This window comes from Acanthochromis polyacanthus, chromosome 19, assembly GCF_021347895.1.
Source record: "Acanthochromis polyacanthus isolate Apoly-LR-REF ecotype Palm Island chromosome 19, KAUST_Apoly_ChrSc, whole genome shotgun sequence".
Classification (NCBI taxonomy): Eukaryota; Metazoa; Chordata; class Actinopteri; family Pomacentridae; genus Acanthochromis; species Acanthochromis polyacanthus.
The window spans coordinates 18427355-18445007 of record NC_067131.1 but is presented as its reverse complement, the minus strand read 5'-3'; the positions used below and the strand labels follow the sequence as shown (position 1 = coordinate 18445007).

General features: G+C 41.1%; 1 protein-coding gene across 1 annotated transcript in view; it reads left to right on the top strand.

Annotated features, from left to right (window-relative positions):
* The window catches only part of snx29 (sorting nexin 29), a 200577-nt gene that overhangs the window by 19877 nt on the left and 163047 nt on the right, over window positions 1-17653 (top strand). The window contains exons 10-13 of the mRNA XM_051939780.1: window positions 50-146; window positions 343-425; window positions 7672-7735; window positions 8426-8554. Of these exons, the coding sequence (XP_051795740.1) occupies window positions 50-146; window positions 343-425; window positions 7672-7735; window positions 8426-8554 (373 nt within the window). The remainder of the gene's footprint in view (window positions 1-49; window positions 147-342; window positions 426-7671; window positions 7736-8425; window positions 8555-17653) is intronic.

Genomic DNA, 17653 nt, shown 5'->3' with positions numbered 1-17653 from the left:
GCAGGGACTTTCTGTGTTGGCCCGCGCCTTCACTTTCACTTTGTTTCAGTGAGCTCTGTGGAGGACACGGCTGCGTTTCCTGCTCAGTGTGAGTCGACAGGATCGGTGGGAAACTGTGAGAGCAGCAGATCACAGCTGACATTCAAGTAAGCTGTCGTTTCAGGCAGAAGTGATGTATTCCTTTGTGAATTATTTGCAGAGCGGAACGAAATACTCGTCAGTTTTACTCTCAGAACTGAACAGGCAAGCCAGCTCTGTGTGATATTGTGCTGCAGCTTTATATGCAAAATAAATGGTGAAATAATTCAACGATCACCTGATTCCTCTGTTCATTTGTTTCAGTATGGAGTCCAGTCCACCGACGCACACTGCTCCACTCTCTAACACGCTGCCAACATCTGGTTTGCCAGAGTCCATGACAGTGGGTGAGTATTTCTTCTTTTTCCAGCTGTCTGTCTCTTAGTATTTCTCACTCCTTCTCACTTTTCTCGTTCTGTGTGTTCTCAAACCTGCTCTGTAGTATGAATCATCAAGGATTAAGCTGCGTGTGAGCCACAGGAAAAGACTACCGAGAAGTGTCTTTTCACCGTCACTGCAATTAGATCACGCTGCAAAAATGTAAATAAATATAAAAACAAGGGTTGAACTTGCTTATCAGCAAGGTGGATTCCATTTGTTATGGCTGTGGTGAGACTTTCAAACTAAAACATGTCATCACTTGTACATTTCTGATTCAAAGGATGCATGACCTTCACTGACTTCTTAGGGATACATGCTGAGATTAGATTATCTTCTAAGAATACCTCAAGAGGACCTGGAGAGTCCATAGCCAGACACTGCAGAAACTCCTCTAATATAAGAAGCAGAAAATGTGATGTTAGCTGATGAAATTACATAAATGTTAATGGAGGATTTGCATTTTCTTAAATGGGGATTAAAACTTAGCTTTTAAAAGACACAATCCAACCTCAAACCTTAGATGTCGGCTTGTTTACCTTCATACAAGCAAACATTAAAAATTTCACTGCCCAGAAACTGAACAGTTGAGGGCCCAGTGCAGCATAAGACAATTCCTTTGTCGTGCTGAGGATAAATTGAATCAAACATGCATATGATTAACACTGGGCATCACTGCAGAAATCACAATTGTTGAATTACCAGTTTTGTCTTGAGGTTTTATCGGAAGACGATCAAATTCCTGGGTGTAGAGCCAAGATGTCTGTGACGGTAATGAACCCTTTGGAAGTCCCGACGTGTGTTTGTCTGGAAGTTTTGCCACAGATGTCGTCTGTAGCAAATTAAATCAAGCTGTTCTCAAACCTCGTTTTTCTTTGCACATCAAGTCATCTAATTGCTCTGAGTGCAGTTCCGTGCCAAAAGATTGTTCATTCCTTTTCCATAATATTCTCTATAACTTCCAACGATCCACCAGGTGGCACTGTTGGTCCAGTGTATAGACGCATTACTGTATATACAGTATATGCACGCTCATTTGCTTGTCAGGATCTTTGCTTGTGAGAGAAAAAAATCATATTGAGCAAATGCCTGAAATTTACATCAGATTTCTGATGTCGATTTAAAAAAAAAAATAAAAAATCTGAAAACACATGATTTATATGTGTGATCCACTCATGCAGGGTTTTTGCCCTTTCCTGGAGTGTGAGTGTTGGTGTTCTGCTCAGTGGCCCGGAGCTAATCAGAGCTTAGACCCTTAGATACTCAAACGGATGCTGTTTGATTTTTTTTTGGATTTATTGTGTGTGAGCAAGAGAGGGAGAGACAGAAAGCCAGAGGAGGAAAGGTGAGAGGAACTGCTCGTAATCGCTGAGACTGAGCCGTTGTTCGGTGTGTTCGCCCTCGGTAAGAGGAGGTCACAGAGTCAGAGAGAGAGAGAGGGAGCTGATGATCAAAAAAATCCCCATTGTAAAGGCAGAGAGAAAAGTCGTCCTGGTACAAAGCCCCATGACGCCTGAGCAAGATGTAAAGCAGCGGACATCAGTCGAACAGGGCGTTTTGGTAAAAAGAACACTGTAACATCACATTTTAGTGTCGGACCGTCAGAGCAAAGAGCTTCTCTCCAGACAGACTCGCATCACTCAGGGAAAAATCCATCGCGACAGAGGCAGAGATACCATTTCCTACGTCTACTTGGTGCAATACAGAATGCATGGCAGCCAAAACAGATTTATGCATTTTGAGGGAAAGACCAGAACTTTTTCTCAATCTCAGTCTTGCCCTTGCCTTCACCGGCTCCGTTGGTTTTGCTCTCTCCGCCTACTCACCTAACCCAAAGCAAAGGGGTTTGTTCAAAGTTGGTCCGAGGAACTCAGGAAACCACCAAAAAGGCAAAGAAGAAAGAGCAGGATGAAGGAAAGTGCATTAAAGATCACAAATTGATTATGTGTGGATTTTTAAAAATGCATTTCACTGTGCATTTTGCCTGTAAGCATGTAAAACATCACTGAGTTTTAACACAATCTCTTACTACTGCAAAGCGCTGTCTTTTAAAAAGAATAATGTAAAGAGATGCTCCACCAATTTCACATAAAAATGTAGTGTTCTCGTCCAGAGGAGTATTCCTGACCTGGTGGTACTTACAGAATTGCCTATTTTCAGTGCAAAATTTGGAATTAAAATGAGCAATTGATTGGATCACAGTGATGCAGAACAATAACTATGCATTAGAAGATTTGCGGTGTTACATTACAGCATTTGTGATCCAGAATTTGCGATTACACAAACATGGATTAAAAAATGCTGGTTTTTCAATGTATGTGAGAGAAATCGAGAAGAAAAATGATCGAGAGGCAGAGGTGTGCAGTGTGAGCTTTCCTTTTGGGCTTTCCATTCAGATTTGACAGCATGTGAGGGCAGGCAGTCCATTGATTGGCCAGTATAGAGTCTAGAATTCACAAGGCACCTCGATTACATGGCCTAGCTTTCTACTAATGCTTCTATTATTGGAACAATTGAACAAGAGTCTGTATGTTCTGTTGCAGGGAGCACACACTCAACACACGCTCACCATATTTTACCTTCAGATGTGGCTCTCGCATGTAATGGCACAAAAGTGAATGTATACCATTTCCCGCACACATGCACACACTTGCGCTGTAATTTGTCCACGTCTCCCTGTGAGGACGGAGGGGCGCCTGGCTCTACTGGAGTCCCTAATGGCTCGTCTGTGGCACCCGCTGTGAACGCGTGGTCAGACTAAAGGTCACATTTATTTCTGGCCTGCTGATGTGGAGAATGAAGCTATGGAGATAATAGACTTCCTTTTTTCTCCTCTCTCTTGTGCTCTTCATCACACTCCTCTTTCTGCCTTTCCTCTCCCAACCAGGCACTTAGCTCGGACCTGGAGGAGACCTACTTGTGTCTGGGGCTACACACTGACACCCCACAATAATTATGAAAGCAGAGTTGTGGTCTCTGTGTGTGTGTGTGTCTGGTGGAATGCAAAGTGTAGAGGAGATTAACTCCTTGTCTCATGGTTGTTATTTTTGGAAATCCTGGCAACAGCCTAGTTAGAGGCTTTGAAACCTTCATGTGCACCTCCAAGCATAACTATGGAGATGAGTCACCGTACCGCCACACAGTGCGGCCCGAATCTGTCCTCAACATCAGGATGGAGATTAGCATCACCCAGCAGCTGACTGCCAGCAGACTTTGACTGCGGATGATCCAGTTCGACTGACTGATGCTTTAAGCCTGAAAAAGAAACTCTAAATTAAAGTTTCTGCCTCACATATGACGCAAATAACACATAGTTGTGCAACGAACGATTATTCATTAGTGATTAGCGGCTCAGGTATTGTTTACATGGTTTAATTGTCTGTTCCATAAAATGTTTTCACTCATTCGTTAAATAACTGTTCCTCAAAGCCAAAGTGACTTATTTTACATTTTTTCTTTCCACACATCCCTACATAGCCTTGTGATTAACTCAGGTACCCAACAGAAGGCAATCATGTCTTGCTTTAAATGTATGGAAATGTTATTCAGCGTTATTGAACCAAAATACTATAATAAAAAATTTCTTCATGCCTCCGTGCAGCAGGTTTTAGAATTTGTACTGTTTTTGCAGTCACATCTGTACCTTTCTGTATTGTCTGCTTTTAAGGCTACAACTTTGGGTTCAGAAACATTTTTTTCTTTCTCTTAATGCACATGTACACCTCAAACTCTTTTTACGTACTGTGTATTACAGAATTGATTAGTTTCTTAGTTAAATGATGGGATATTTGCTAACATGCAGAATTGATAACTAAGAGTGTAGCATTACTATATGAGAAACGTGGGCCCCACAGGAACTTAATGCAAGAAAGAGATCTTTCGTTAACTGAGATTCTAATCTTTTATTTTTTTCTGTTTTGTATGTCCACCTTTATTTTTGTCTATAGGCTCAATCCTTCTCAGCATAGATGTATCACTGTTACACAAAATCTGGAGCGATGTTCTGCCTTTATTCGGGGACATTTTTTCAGCTTCTCTTTGCTGGAGGGGTTGTATTGCTCTGCCTTTGTCTTTAAAATACCCCAAAGGTGTTCAATTGGATTCAGTTCAGGTAATGTACTTGGCCAGGTCATAGTCTTTACTTTTTACTTTTTTTCTTTAGAGACTCGTGAGTTTGGCAGTCTCTTTTGGATCATTATCATGTTAGAATATTTTATTTGTAATATTGTATTTTGGTACATCTACAAGCATTCATTGTGCCATCTATAAATCCCCCCCAACACCTGTTGCACGGGTGCACTCTCATATCGTCACATTTCCACCTCCATTCTTCACTGTCAGGACTCTGCATTCACTATGTTAGCCCTTATCTGAGCCATTCAGATTTATATTGGTCTCATTTGAACAAAGAATGTACGTATAATATTCATCCAGCTTCTTTTCATGTTTTTAGCAAAGTTAAACCTCGAGCTTTTGTGCCAAAGAGCAAACAAGAGTTTCTTTTTTTAATGGTTGCCATCCATAGAGGTTACACGGTGTCCTTAACACTATCTGAGCTGTCACAGAAACCACGATTTCTGTTAATAGCCCCTGTGCCACATCTGAAGCACCTACCCATGTATTTATCAGATTGTGCAAGCAGTGCACTGTTCGTGGTGTCATATTAATTCAATTTCAATTCAATTCAATTTTATTTATATAGCGTCAAATTGTCTCAAGACGCTTTACAGAACCCATATGCCTGACCCCCAGAGCAAGCCCAAAGGCGACAGTGGCAAGGAAAACACCCTTTTAACAGGGAAGAAACCTCGAGCAGAACCCGGCTCTATATAGGGGGGACCCATCTGCCTGCTGGCCGGGCGGGTTGAGAAGGACAGAAGAGGGCAAGGGGGAGGGATGGGAGGAGAGGGAGGGGTGGGAAAGCAAGGAAAACACAACACACATTTGGATACATGTATGACAGGATATGTGACACAAAGAAAGTATAAGCTAACATTGAAAACTGACTCATAGTTTACTCTTATGATATACGGCTCTGACATTAAACATACTCCATATATAGCTAGCAGTAAAATTCAAACAGTATGTAAGTTAGCATAACAAGTATAGTGAGGGCGATGCAGAGTTGACTGGTGGAAAAGGGGAACTGGAAGCGGAGGGCTGGAGGAAGGTCAGCAGCATCCCACAGTGGACATGGTGGAGACTGGACCAGCTGGTGGAACATCAACCGCAGATCTGAAGCATCCAGCTCTGGGACCAGGGACACTCGGAGAAATAGCACAGGGGGAAACAGAGTGAATGTACTGCAATAACGGTATACATATTAAATGTAAAGGTAGATAGAGAAGGGCTCAGTGCGTCAAGAGAAGTCCCCCAGCAGCCTAGGCCTATAGCAGCATGACTAGGGGCAGAACGAAGGGACGTCCAAGAGGGAGTCAGCTGTGCCATGAAGACACAAGCCGAACCCCTGTGGGTCACCCAGTCAGCCCTAACTATAAGATTTGTCAAAAAGGAACGTTTTAAGCCTGGTCTTAAAAATAGAGAGGGTATCTGCCTCCCGAACCCAAACTGGGAGCAGGTTCCACAGGAGAGGCGCCTGATAACTGAAGGCTCTGCCTCCCATTCTACTTTTAGAAATTGTAGGAACAACAAGTAAGCCTGCAGTTTGAGAGCGAAGAGTTCTACTAGGATAATATGGTACTAACAGATCTTTAAGATATGATGGAGATTGGTTACATTGGTTATATTAGGAGAAAGACCACTGCAGCCCTGATTTGTGGTGCTATGGAAGGCTCTATACCTCATCTTTACTCCCGAATCTGTGTTTCTTTTTAGTTGGTAACAAATCATCCTGTATCCTTATCTTTGTGAAGCCTAACAATCCAATTTTGCATTTGTTCTTTTTAATGTTGAGCTAAAATAGCCGAAAAACTCTTCAATGCGTTGCTCAGATTTTTGTAGACCGATGCATTGAGAGGCTATATCTTAATTAATAAATGATTCTCACATCTTTAATCTAATGCCAGCCGCAGGTCAACGTTTTCACATCTGCTGTGAAAAACGTCACCATTTATTTCATGGACTGGCACAAGTTTTTGACGTTCACAGATGGTGCTGTCATAACTGTGGTGATTGCTTGGCTTTTTGGGAAATGTCAGGTTGGATTGCTGTGAAATTTAATTCACACGTTCATGTCCCCCTCAGAAAAATCTTCTCATGACTTTGCTAATCCTTTGACATCACATCTTGAGTCAGCATCAGGTCAAAAGTTTATTTTGGAGTTAAACTACTGATGATGTTTTGTTAATTCAAATTTGTAGTATGTTCTTGTTGTGGTGGAAAAGCAAACATATTTTAATAAAATCAGATGACGCAAAAGAAACCCCAAAACTCTCCATACACACACATTTTATTAAGAGCAAACCTCAACTGAATATAGCATTGAATGTATGAAAGCTGAATATTCTTTTTCAGCTGCATTATCTTGATTTTTCTGATTGAAAACACAATGAATTTAGAAGGCGTTGGTTTTGAGATATATGAGCAAAGTAGCCAAAATTGGTTTTCTTTTGCAGCTGACAGTTGTGAACTGAAGTAGATTCACAAAGCCCCAGGACAGGTGCATCACCATTTGACATTGTTTTTCTCCTGCGTTGTATAGACTGAATGTAAAAGGGATGGATCTGATAGAGAATCAAATAACAGTTTAGAATTATTACTTCAGCCAAAGCCCTGTTATAAAATAGCATTTCAGCTGACCATCACTCATTGACATTTGTTCCTTTTTCTTACTATAATGGCTAAGCAGAGTTTACTTTGATGTTTTTCTAAAGCAGACTTGAATGTAAATGGTAGCCAGTGTGTTTCTCCTACATTTTTCTGCGATTAGCTTCTTTCCTTAAAGTTTTATAGTAGCTTCCAGAAAAGTCTGTTTTATTGTAGCAATAAAGCGGCTGCTCTCTGTGAGCCAGATAGATATCATTCCGTATAACTCCTGTCAGCTGCGAAAAGTAAAACCTGATTTTATCAAAGCAGTTCATCTCTGGAATGGAACAAAAGCGTAGCAAGTGTGGAGTGTGGGATGCTGTTATTTCTACATTTGAAAACTGTAGGTTATTAGTTTATGCATATTACTGTGTGCAGAGGCTGTGTGTGTTTTATGTATCCGAAGTAGTTTGAGTGCAGAAGTCTCACTCTGTTCTCTCTCCTCTACAGTGGAGCTGCGACAGGCCATTGTAGCCATGATGAACAGGAAGGACGAGCTGGAGGAACAAAACACGTATGTTGGGATAAGTTCTCCTTTGCCGCTGCTCACAAACTGTCAAGCACTCACACATACTCACACACAGACTGGAAGAAGCTATCGGATGACCTTTCAGTAAAAATTGTGTCAGCTTGTTTATCGTTTATCCCGAGACAAAAGGCTTTTTTTTGTGCTGACTTGAGGCCAGAAGCAGTTTTGTTTTTAGCAGTAATCCTCCAGAGATGTCATTTACATTCATGTAACAGCTGCTAACAAACATTGTTATGAAAACCATAGCTAAATAAACTCATTTTGGAATGACCAAAAAAAAAAAAAAAAAGCAGTATTATTTTAATACACCTCTGCGTTTAATCACAATCAGTGTGAATCTTCTACCAAGCAGTATTTAGATTTTCCTGATAAATTCTGATTTGGGTATTAAATTAGCGATGCAGTCACAGATGTGCGTTGATTAAGTGTTTTATATCAGAGCTAAATATGATTCAGCCTCCGAGTTATTACTTCAGGCAAAATGTTTATCTAATCTACTGTTTATGAAAATAACATTACCAGAATGTCAACATTTAGTCTGTCTAAATGTAGAGGATTAGGTCTGTATGAAGAGAATATCAGTGATGTAAAAGTAAATGTGGATGCGACAGAAACCTGCTATATTTTATACACAAACATGAAACATGCATGTGCCCTGCTTCATGGTTTGCACAGGTCTCTTCGCAGTCTGTTGGATGGGGAAATGGAGCATTCGGCAGGCCTGAGGCAGGAAACTGATCTGCTGAAGAAGAGGCTGACAGAGCTGGAGGAGAGACACTCAGCCAAGGTCCAGGCTCTGGCCAGGTGAGATACAGCTGCGATGTGTGCAGAATGCAAATAAACATGTCATTTCTACTCGCAAAGTAGATGATAAAATACAGTCTTGTATTTGACAAGATTTTTGAAGAAAAACGGACTTACCACAGATAATGGTTGTAACAAAGCAGAGCCTACCTATCAGCTGTAACTGATAGTGGATAGATTTACACACAGATGGGTGGCAAATGAAAGGAAAACCCTGAATACATCAGTGCAGAAACATAATGATTACCATGTAGGCCCCCACACACGTGCACTACATGGTACAGTTAAGCAGGTTGCATCCAGTCATGCTCAGAGGATATGTAAATGCTTAGCAGTACTAGTTGACTCTTTTGCATCAAGATGACAAGAGGAAAAACTGTAAGCGACAATAAAAGTGAATTGATTGTTGGGGCACAGATGGCAGGAGCTTCAGTAACCACTTAACTGGCTACTGTTTAAAAAGAACAACTGCCAAATTCCATCCATTCTCTATACACCGCTTTATCCTCACTAGGGTCACGGGGGGTGCTGGAGTCTATGCCAGCTGACTCAGGCGAAGGCAGGGGACACCCTGGACAGGTCGCCAGTCTGTCGCAGGGCTACATATACAGACAGACAATCACACTCACATTCACACCTACAGGCAATTTAGAGTAATCAGTTAACCTCAGCATATTTTTGGACTGTGGGAGGAAGCCGGAGTGCCCGGAGAAAACCCACGCATGCACAGGGAGAACATGCAAACTCCATGCAGAAAGATCCCAGGCCCAGGCCTGGATTTGAACCGGAGATCTTCTTGCTGCAAGGCGAAAGTGCTAACCACTACACCACTGTACAGCCCCAACTGCCAAATTAACATCAGTATTTACAATTATGGGAGGGGCATCAATAAACAGGATCAGAAATTGTGGTTGACAGCACACATTTGATAAGCATGATGCCTATGCATCAGTTCAATGTGTAACGAAAAACAGAAAAGCAAGTCTTCCTCAGGGAACGTTATTGGACTGTTCGCAAGAACTTGAAGAAGGATATTTTAGTATGGCTGCAGTGTATAAGCCACTCATTACAAGATGTGTTCAGCAGGGATGTGATTTTTCCGCGAATTCGCGGAATTCCGCTTTTTGTCAGGGATGGGAATTTACCACGGATCCGCGGATTTCGGCCAATTTCATTTCAAGTTTGAACACTTTATAGTCGCTGATACTCCCGCGAGATGGTAACGTCGTTAACGATAGCTTGTTAACGACGATTGTAAACGGCCCAGTGATTGGAAGTCGCTGCGCCGCCGCCGCTGCCGCACACATCCCCCGCCCCCCCGTCAACAACTTTCCGCTGGAATCAGAAATTGCTGATCCCATCCCTGGTTCAGTGGTGCGAAAACCAGAGGCAGTGGTCTTTAGAGATGTGATAAACAGTGATCTGCTGCATTCTCAACAAATAGGTGAATGCGTGTGTCTTGTTCATAAAGAGAGCCGTGCAGGTCTGTATGCTTGATGCCTGCAATGAGGGGATCCCGCCACTTTGCTATGCGTAGGGGGTCATTTCTCTGTCATGGTTTGGGTTGACTTGTCTTCTTACAAGGAAGAGTCACTACAAATCCATACAAAGCTGTTCTGAGTGATCAGCTTTATCCTATGATGAAAATTTTCTGTCCTGAGTGGGGGTAGTCTCTTCCAAGATGACAATGCTTCCATCCAGAGGGCACGAGGAGTCACTGAGGGGTTTGATTAGTATGAATATGATGTGAATCACAAGCTGTGGCCTTCACAGTCACCAGATCTCAACCCGGTTAAACACATATGAGAGATTTTGGACCGATGTGTTAGACAGCATTCTCCACCTCCATCTCAATGGCACATGAGGGAGTTTCTGATGAATGTTGTTCTTCCTTTCAGTAGAGTTCCAGAGACTTGGAGAATCAATGCCAAGATGTACTGAAGATGTTCTGGCTGCATGTAGCAGTTTATCACCCTACTAAGACACATTATGTTGATTTTTCCTTGGTCAACCTGTGATTTTAGGGGAAGGAACAAGAGCTGATATGTTTGTTCGAACTTTCGTTTTATGTTTTGGAAACAATTTTTGGATACAAAAATTTTGATACAATTTTTATGTTAGTGATTTTCATGTAAAATAACGAAAATTCAGTGGGACTCATTTTGAGCCTTAGTTTTGTCTTACTTTACAGTAAACTAAAGAATTTATGGTAATGCACTGTTGGTCAGTCCATTAAATAAATTATTTTAATAATGTGTAACTGACGTTTTTCAATGTTTTCTAACATTGAATTAATTCAGTGTGATGTAATGCAAAGACAATGCAAATAACTCAAGGAAAAAATACAAAATAATGCAAATACTGCTGTGGATTTAACAAAACACAACGTTTCTGTGGTCCACAAGTCTTTTGCACAGTAGATGAACCCCCTAATGGCTGATTGTGTTGTGAGATTGTTTTGAAATTATATTCGGTTTCCATTGCTAGAAGTTGTAACTCTGTATGTGAAAATACAACACTGTCGGGCACAGTTGGTAGTTTTGACTAATAAACTTACCATTTTTAAAAATGCCATTATAAGAAAGATATATGATTTTTCATCCAGAAAAAGATAAAGAGATTGTATTTTTGACATCCAGCCATGCAGCTTTTAGTTTTTCGTCTGAGGACAAAAGTTATGTGGATGTTATTTCAGGGTGGTGCTGGTGGGAGGAATTATTCCACAGCAGAGTGCTCGAAAACATTTTTAAAAAGCCAGAAATTGAATCACTTGACATTTTAATGGTTGTGTGATTGGTGCTGACCATTAGCCTTTCAACCCCCAGATACTCTGATGCATGGTGACATTTTTTCTCTGCTGTTGTGCACTACATTTTTTATATAATATAGATCTAATCTTGCTGCCATCCAGCCTTTTTGATCCCAACATTCTCACATCAGACATTTTAACCTGTTATGTCAAGAAATGCACAGATGATGATGTTAATGATGACTGAGTACAAAGCAGTCATTCTTACCTTTATTTGCATCATTAGTTACATGCATTTGACATGCCAGAACATCTGTAGTCTAAGATGCTGTGTCATATTTGCTGCAGTGCTAGTTACAGAGCTTGAATCCATTTATTTATCCCATGGGTTGACAAATTTAAACAAATGTGAAAGTTTTCAGTCAGCAGAACATCAGTAAACATTGTGTAAAAGCTGTAATAGCCCAGAGGACCTTCCTGTCTGTGATTAAAGCTGCCTTGTCGCTGCTGATTGCGCTGGGCTGTGCCACATACCTACAGTGTCTGCGTCACTGTTTTACACATAATCACAGTAATTACCTCTACACTGACGAGTGGCCAGAGCTTTAACCCGCTCTGATAAAAGGAGCTGTATTTGTGCAAATATCGTGAGGCCTCGACATCCAGTTCAGTCCACTCATGACTGAAAGAATTGGAGGATAAAGGTCAGATCAACCCATTCATACTCATTGTGTTACATTTCCTCCTCTAAATCACAGTTTGTTCACAGTAATTGACCACCTACAGTCTCTCTGAAAGTGGACTGCATCACCTCAGCATGTGGAGTGTATTTACTGTGTGCCCGAAGTCTTGAGTCAAGCCCCTAGCCCCTTAAATAGACGATTAGTCATCCCTCAGCAGTCCTAACAGAAAGCCCCGGCAAGTCTGTGTTCAGATAGTAACCTCCTACAGTAAGTCAAGCCACCAGCAAGGATTGATCGAGTGACTCAAGTTAAGTGTGTAGGGACTTAAAGCAGTTGGGTTTGTTGTTAGGAGAGGGAAGTGCAGCCACTCACAGAGCTTTTTAATATGTGACGACGTTCACATAGAGCACTTTAATGGAGTGTAAATGGCAAGAGGGAAGTGAAGAGCGCACAAGGAGCAAGGCACGGCCTCATGATGGGCTCAGTCTCTTTCCCAGGGACTGTGACATACAGGGTGACCCAAAAGTTTGGAAACAAATGAAAAGTCTATAATCCAAATAATATAATGCTATTTCAATAAATCAGTACCACAGATATATTCAGAAGAGTATCAGATTAGTGTAAAGCAAACATATTTCGACATGTTCATGTTTGTTTCTTATACAAAGTTGCGAACGTTTCCACCACCTGGTTACACTGGTATCTTCTGGAATGTGTCTTCATTCATGCTAATGAAGGTTCCTCAAACTGGCCAGTAAATGTTGCCTCATAGTACTTTTGGATGTTTAAACAAATTTAAACTGTCAGATACTTTACCATCAAGAGTTTTGAAATCTGACACTGATGGCCTGCATTTTGAAGTTATGCAGCCTCCAGCATACCTGTACCTTATGGTTCTATTAATTTTCTTCCGAGTTATTGCACTCGGCAAATACTATGCTTTTAAGTTATTTTATTATGCTATAACAAAAATGGGTAAAATAAGAGTGAATTCATGCACCCCCAACTCAAATAGACACTGCAGTTAAACTTTGTTTCCAAACTTTTGGGTCACCCTGTACAGTGAGCATTTACACACACACCGGGACACACAAAGCCTATTCTATAGTCTGCTGCTAAATCTCAAGTGCTGCTTTTTCTCCTCAGCCAAATCTGTCTCGATCAATAGCGGCTATAAATACCACTGAAGGAGCAGCTAGCCACTGAATGAGGGCTGGAAGCTGTCAGCATCATTCAGTGAAAGAGGCTATTGGCAACCGTTGCTATGTATCCCACAATTCCTTTTGATTATTCCGCTTAGGGTGAACTGGGAGTCAGTGGTTGTGACACAGAAATGGTAATATCTTGAACACTTGAAAGGACAGTTGGTTGCTCGTTGACCGACTGTGAGCTGAAGTGCGTCCTTGTTGCGGAGTTAATTGAGACGTATTGTTTAATCTGCACTAACTTTGACAAGAATCACTTTGCTGCCAGCAGTAATGTTCAGGTTAAATGTTTATCTCCATCACCAGATGGTCCTGCTGTTCAAGGAATATGCCGCCAGTCATCTGCCTATTACAGTGTTTCTCCCGGAGAAAGTACTTTTATAGTAGAACAGCACCCAAACCCAAAGAAGTGGCATACATACACAAGGCCTGTGTTTGTGTGTCTAGAGCCTGGATGTCTATGGGGGTGGCAGAGGATGAGCGAACCGCCATAGATAGAATCTGGCTGACGTAGACTCCAGCAGAGGGGAGTGGGCTGAAACGAGCCGATGCTCACTTACAGACTTACTCACACACAAAATCAGATATACAACAGGACCCTTACTCACACACCCATCCAAATATAGCATGAAAATGTAAGACCCTCACTCACACACTGACACGTAGCAGCCCACAACTTCTCTCCCACTGTAGAAACCCAAGTGCACATGTAACAATCCTCACGTGTGGCCGAGATATTGTGTTTGTAGTGCCTTTTTTGGATTTCCTGTCGGTGAACATCCCTCATGTGGCCGGTAAAATAATTAAATATAACTTAGCATCTCAATATAAATATTGTGACAGAATTTAGAGGATCACTGTTGGTGCTTTCATAAAATGTTTACACATTAGAGCATTTTCACAAACCAGTCATTAGTATTATGACTGTGATGACTATGCAGGCAAAGACTGATCAGCCACAACATTAAAACCACTGACAGGTGAAATGATTAACATTGATTATGTTGTTGCAGTGGCACCTGTCAAGGGGTGGAATATATTAGGCAGCAAGCTCTTGAAGTTGATGTTGTGTAAGTAGTAAAATTAGCAGCATAAGGATCTGAGCAACAAGAACATCTCCAAAACTTCAAGTCTTGAAGGGTGTTACTGGTTTGCCGTTGTTAGTAACTAGTGGTACAAGAAACAACAACAGGTGAACTGGTGACAAAGTACCCAAACATTCATTGCAAGAGCACCTACAGGGAGCGCACAAGTGTCAAAACTGGATAATGAAGCAATTAAGGAAGGTCTGATAAGTCTGGTACATCATGTGGATGTCTGAGTGTGTTTTTTGCCTGGGAAAGTGATGGCAGCGGAATGCACTATGGGATGAAGGAAACTAGTCGAGGCAGTTTGATGCTCTGGAAAATGCTCTGCTAGAAGAACTTACAGAACTTGTTTATGAATATTTTGAGGAACTTCGCAAAGAATTCAAGGTGTTGACTTGGCCTCCAGATTCCACAGATCTCAAGCCAATCGAACATCTGTGGGAGAACTTGAAACTTCTGGACTTAAAAGATCTGCTGCTTAAGTCTTGGTGTGGGATACCACAGGACACCTATAAAAAGTCTATAGAGTCCATGCCTTGAGGCATCAGAAATAAGATATGAAAATAAATAAAGGGAATTGCTGGTGTCTTTTTGCATTCGTAAAGGCTCATAGATTGTTAAGTCATTTATATACAGTGCAGTGAATAGAGAAAACTAAATCAAATCAGTATTTGGTGCAGTCACCTTTTGTCTTTAAAACTAAAACTACACCTGTGATCAGTTTTTCAGGGTACCTGGGAGGTATTTTGTACCTAACATTTTGGGGGAACTTGCCATCAATCCTGCCTCTTGTGTTTTCTGATTCTTCATGTAATCCCAGTCTAACTCCATGATGTTGACATCAGAGCTTTGTGGGAACCAGTCCATCTTTTTCAGGATTCCTTGTTCTTCTAGTCACTGAAGATGGTACTCTGTTGCTCTTACTGTCTGTTGGAACTCACTGTTATTTTTCAGAATGAATCTGGGACTAATCGCATGTCTACCTTACAGTACTATGTGATGGATAAGAATCTACATCTAAATTTTGGTGTTTTGGTTAATGACGCTTCTTTTAGATGGTTGACATTCAGTTTACAGAGCAGTGAGTTAAAATACCTTCAAACATGCCTCAAAAGAGTCTGTGAGGAGTTTTTTTTATTTTTATGTCGTACTTTGCAGAGATATACAAGTACTATTTAGACCACCAATTAAATTGTAATGCTCAAGATAACTTGTAGAGTGCTTGATCACACGTAGCACAATGGAGTAATGCTTTTTGGGTGTGCTTTTACCTTTATTAGATACACAGTAAAGACAAACAGGAAATTTGAGGAAAGAGAGCAGGGGGTTGACATGCAGTAAAATGCTGGGGTTCGAACTGGAGACTCACCACTGCTTGTAATTGTGCCCAAGTGACGTGCGACCCAACCACTCAGCTGATGGGCTGTCCTATAGAGCAACATTTGAATGTGTGGGTCCATGTTTTGAGTCTAACAGAGTTACACAAGTCTACATTTGCATACATGGAAGCTTGGTGGAGTCGTGATGCACGTTCTTGCTGATGGTTTAATGCTATTCCAGTCTCAGTGAAGTGAACTGTGCAAATGTAAGGAAGAAAAAGACTTTTAGCTAACAAACATGTTGTAGATGTAAACATTGTGGGATGTAAAATATTAAATATTGGCTCTATGAATGTTTTATGGGATGAAAATAAATAATGACAATATCTTTTGGCAAGATGCACTGGATTTTGCGTAATTTAATAAATCTTCAATGTCCCTAGAAATTTGAAGTGATTATTACTGTTTAATATTTCAATGAATTATTTCCCTTCCTTTGGTTAATCCCACTTTAGGTTTAAATATTTTAGAATAACCAAATTTCACAAGATGTGCTGCCCCACATCTCTGTATCTTCATCACACAGCGTATTTTTTATTTAATTTTTTTAAATGTAGTTACTATCAGTCCTAATGGTAACAGACATTAAAAATAGATGTCCAAAACCGAAATGGCCATGCTCTGAATGTCTGACCATCAAACTCATTCTCCTGAGGATGGGGGTTGAGATACATACACACACACACACAGAAACGCTCTCTTTCCCCTCAACCATTTCTTGTCCCCGTTTTTAGACGTCAGTTGGCAGAGCAGAAAGCAGACCTCTCGCACCAGGAAGGCGGGAAGGCTGCCAGTCGAGTGGGCTCGGGCCAGGAAGTGGTTCCTCGTCACTGGGAGTGGGGGCGGTTGGACAGGCGGACACACACACACAAAAGAAACGAGAGCAGATGCCTTTTTCTTAGCTGGCAGAGCCGCCTTTCTCCAGGCAGTCTGGTGTAGCTGCTCTAAAAAGTGGCAGAGAAACGCGGCTGTGAAGTTTCCGTAGTTTATTTGTTGGGAGTGTTTTGGCTCGCTTCTTTGCTTTCTTTGGGAATTCAATTATGTCAACCTGCCCACAGGTCCTTTTTCAATGCTGAAATTTTAACAACCCCTTCACCCCAAAGCCTTGTTCTGCATAGGTTTGGATATATACATAAATATATATACACATATTTATTCTTTTGAAAGTGTGTCACAGGAGTGTATGCGTGCTTCAAGTGATTTATTTCAGAGGGGCTGAGCAGTAAATTGCACTCAGGAGCTTTATCCAGCGACTGAGCCGCCTGTCTCTGAAGGCGTCTTTGTAGCTCTCATTTACTCCCTCCAAACAAAAGCAAACTGTACCTGAAGAACAGCCAATTTAGCTGTGTTTATTGCACATTAAGACGACTTCAGAGCACAGGGAAAATAAAGTAAGGGGCCGGGGGTGGGGGGATACAATTGAGACAAAAAAAATCACTCCAGGGCTTCAACTCCGCTTAAGTAATTACTGCATGTGGTTTAAGTTTTAGCTTTCCTCTTGAGATAGTGTTTTCACTCTTTCTTCAAGAGAAGATACGAACCTCCATTCTTAACGCTCTTTCTAATAGTCTTCTACAGTATTTGCTTTATGTAAACACATTTTCAAACTTTACATTCTTCACTAACTCTATGTCTTTCAAACTAAAAATACTTATCTCTCAAAGGCACACTGTTTCATGCTCTTTCACCATCCTCTTCATTTGCACACAAAACGGTTACTGTTTTTTTTTTTTTTTTCTATTTCTAAGGCACACAGATTTTCTTTGTCTCAGAGTTTCTTTTACACACAAAAATATCACAAATGCTTTTATAAATCTTGGGCACAAACTCTATTCATCCTTCTCGCTTGTCTCATATGGAAGAGATGAGATGACTTCAGCGGTTTATCACCCGGTGTCATTAATGAACTTCCTGAATTCTCAAAGCAGACATTTAAACTAACAATATTTCTAGCTCAGACTATTACCCTTAATGAGAAAGCGGTTTGTGGTTGGT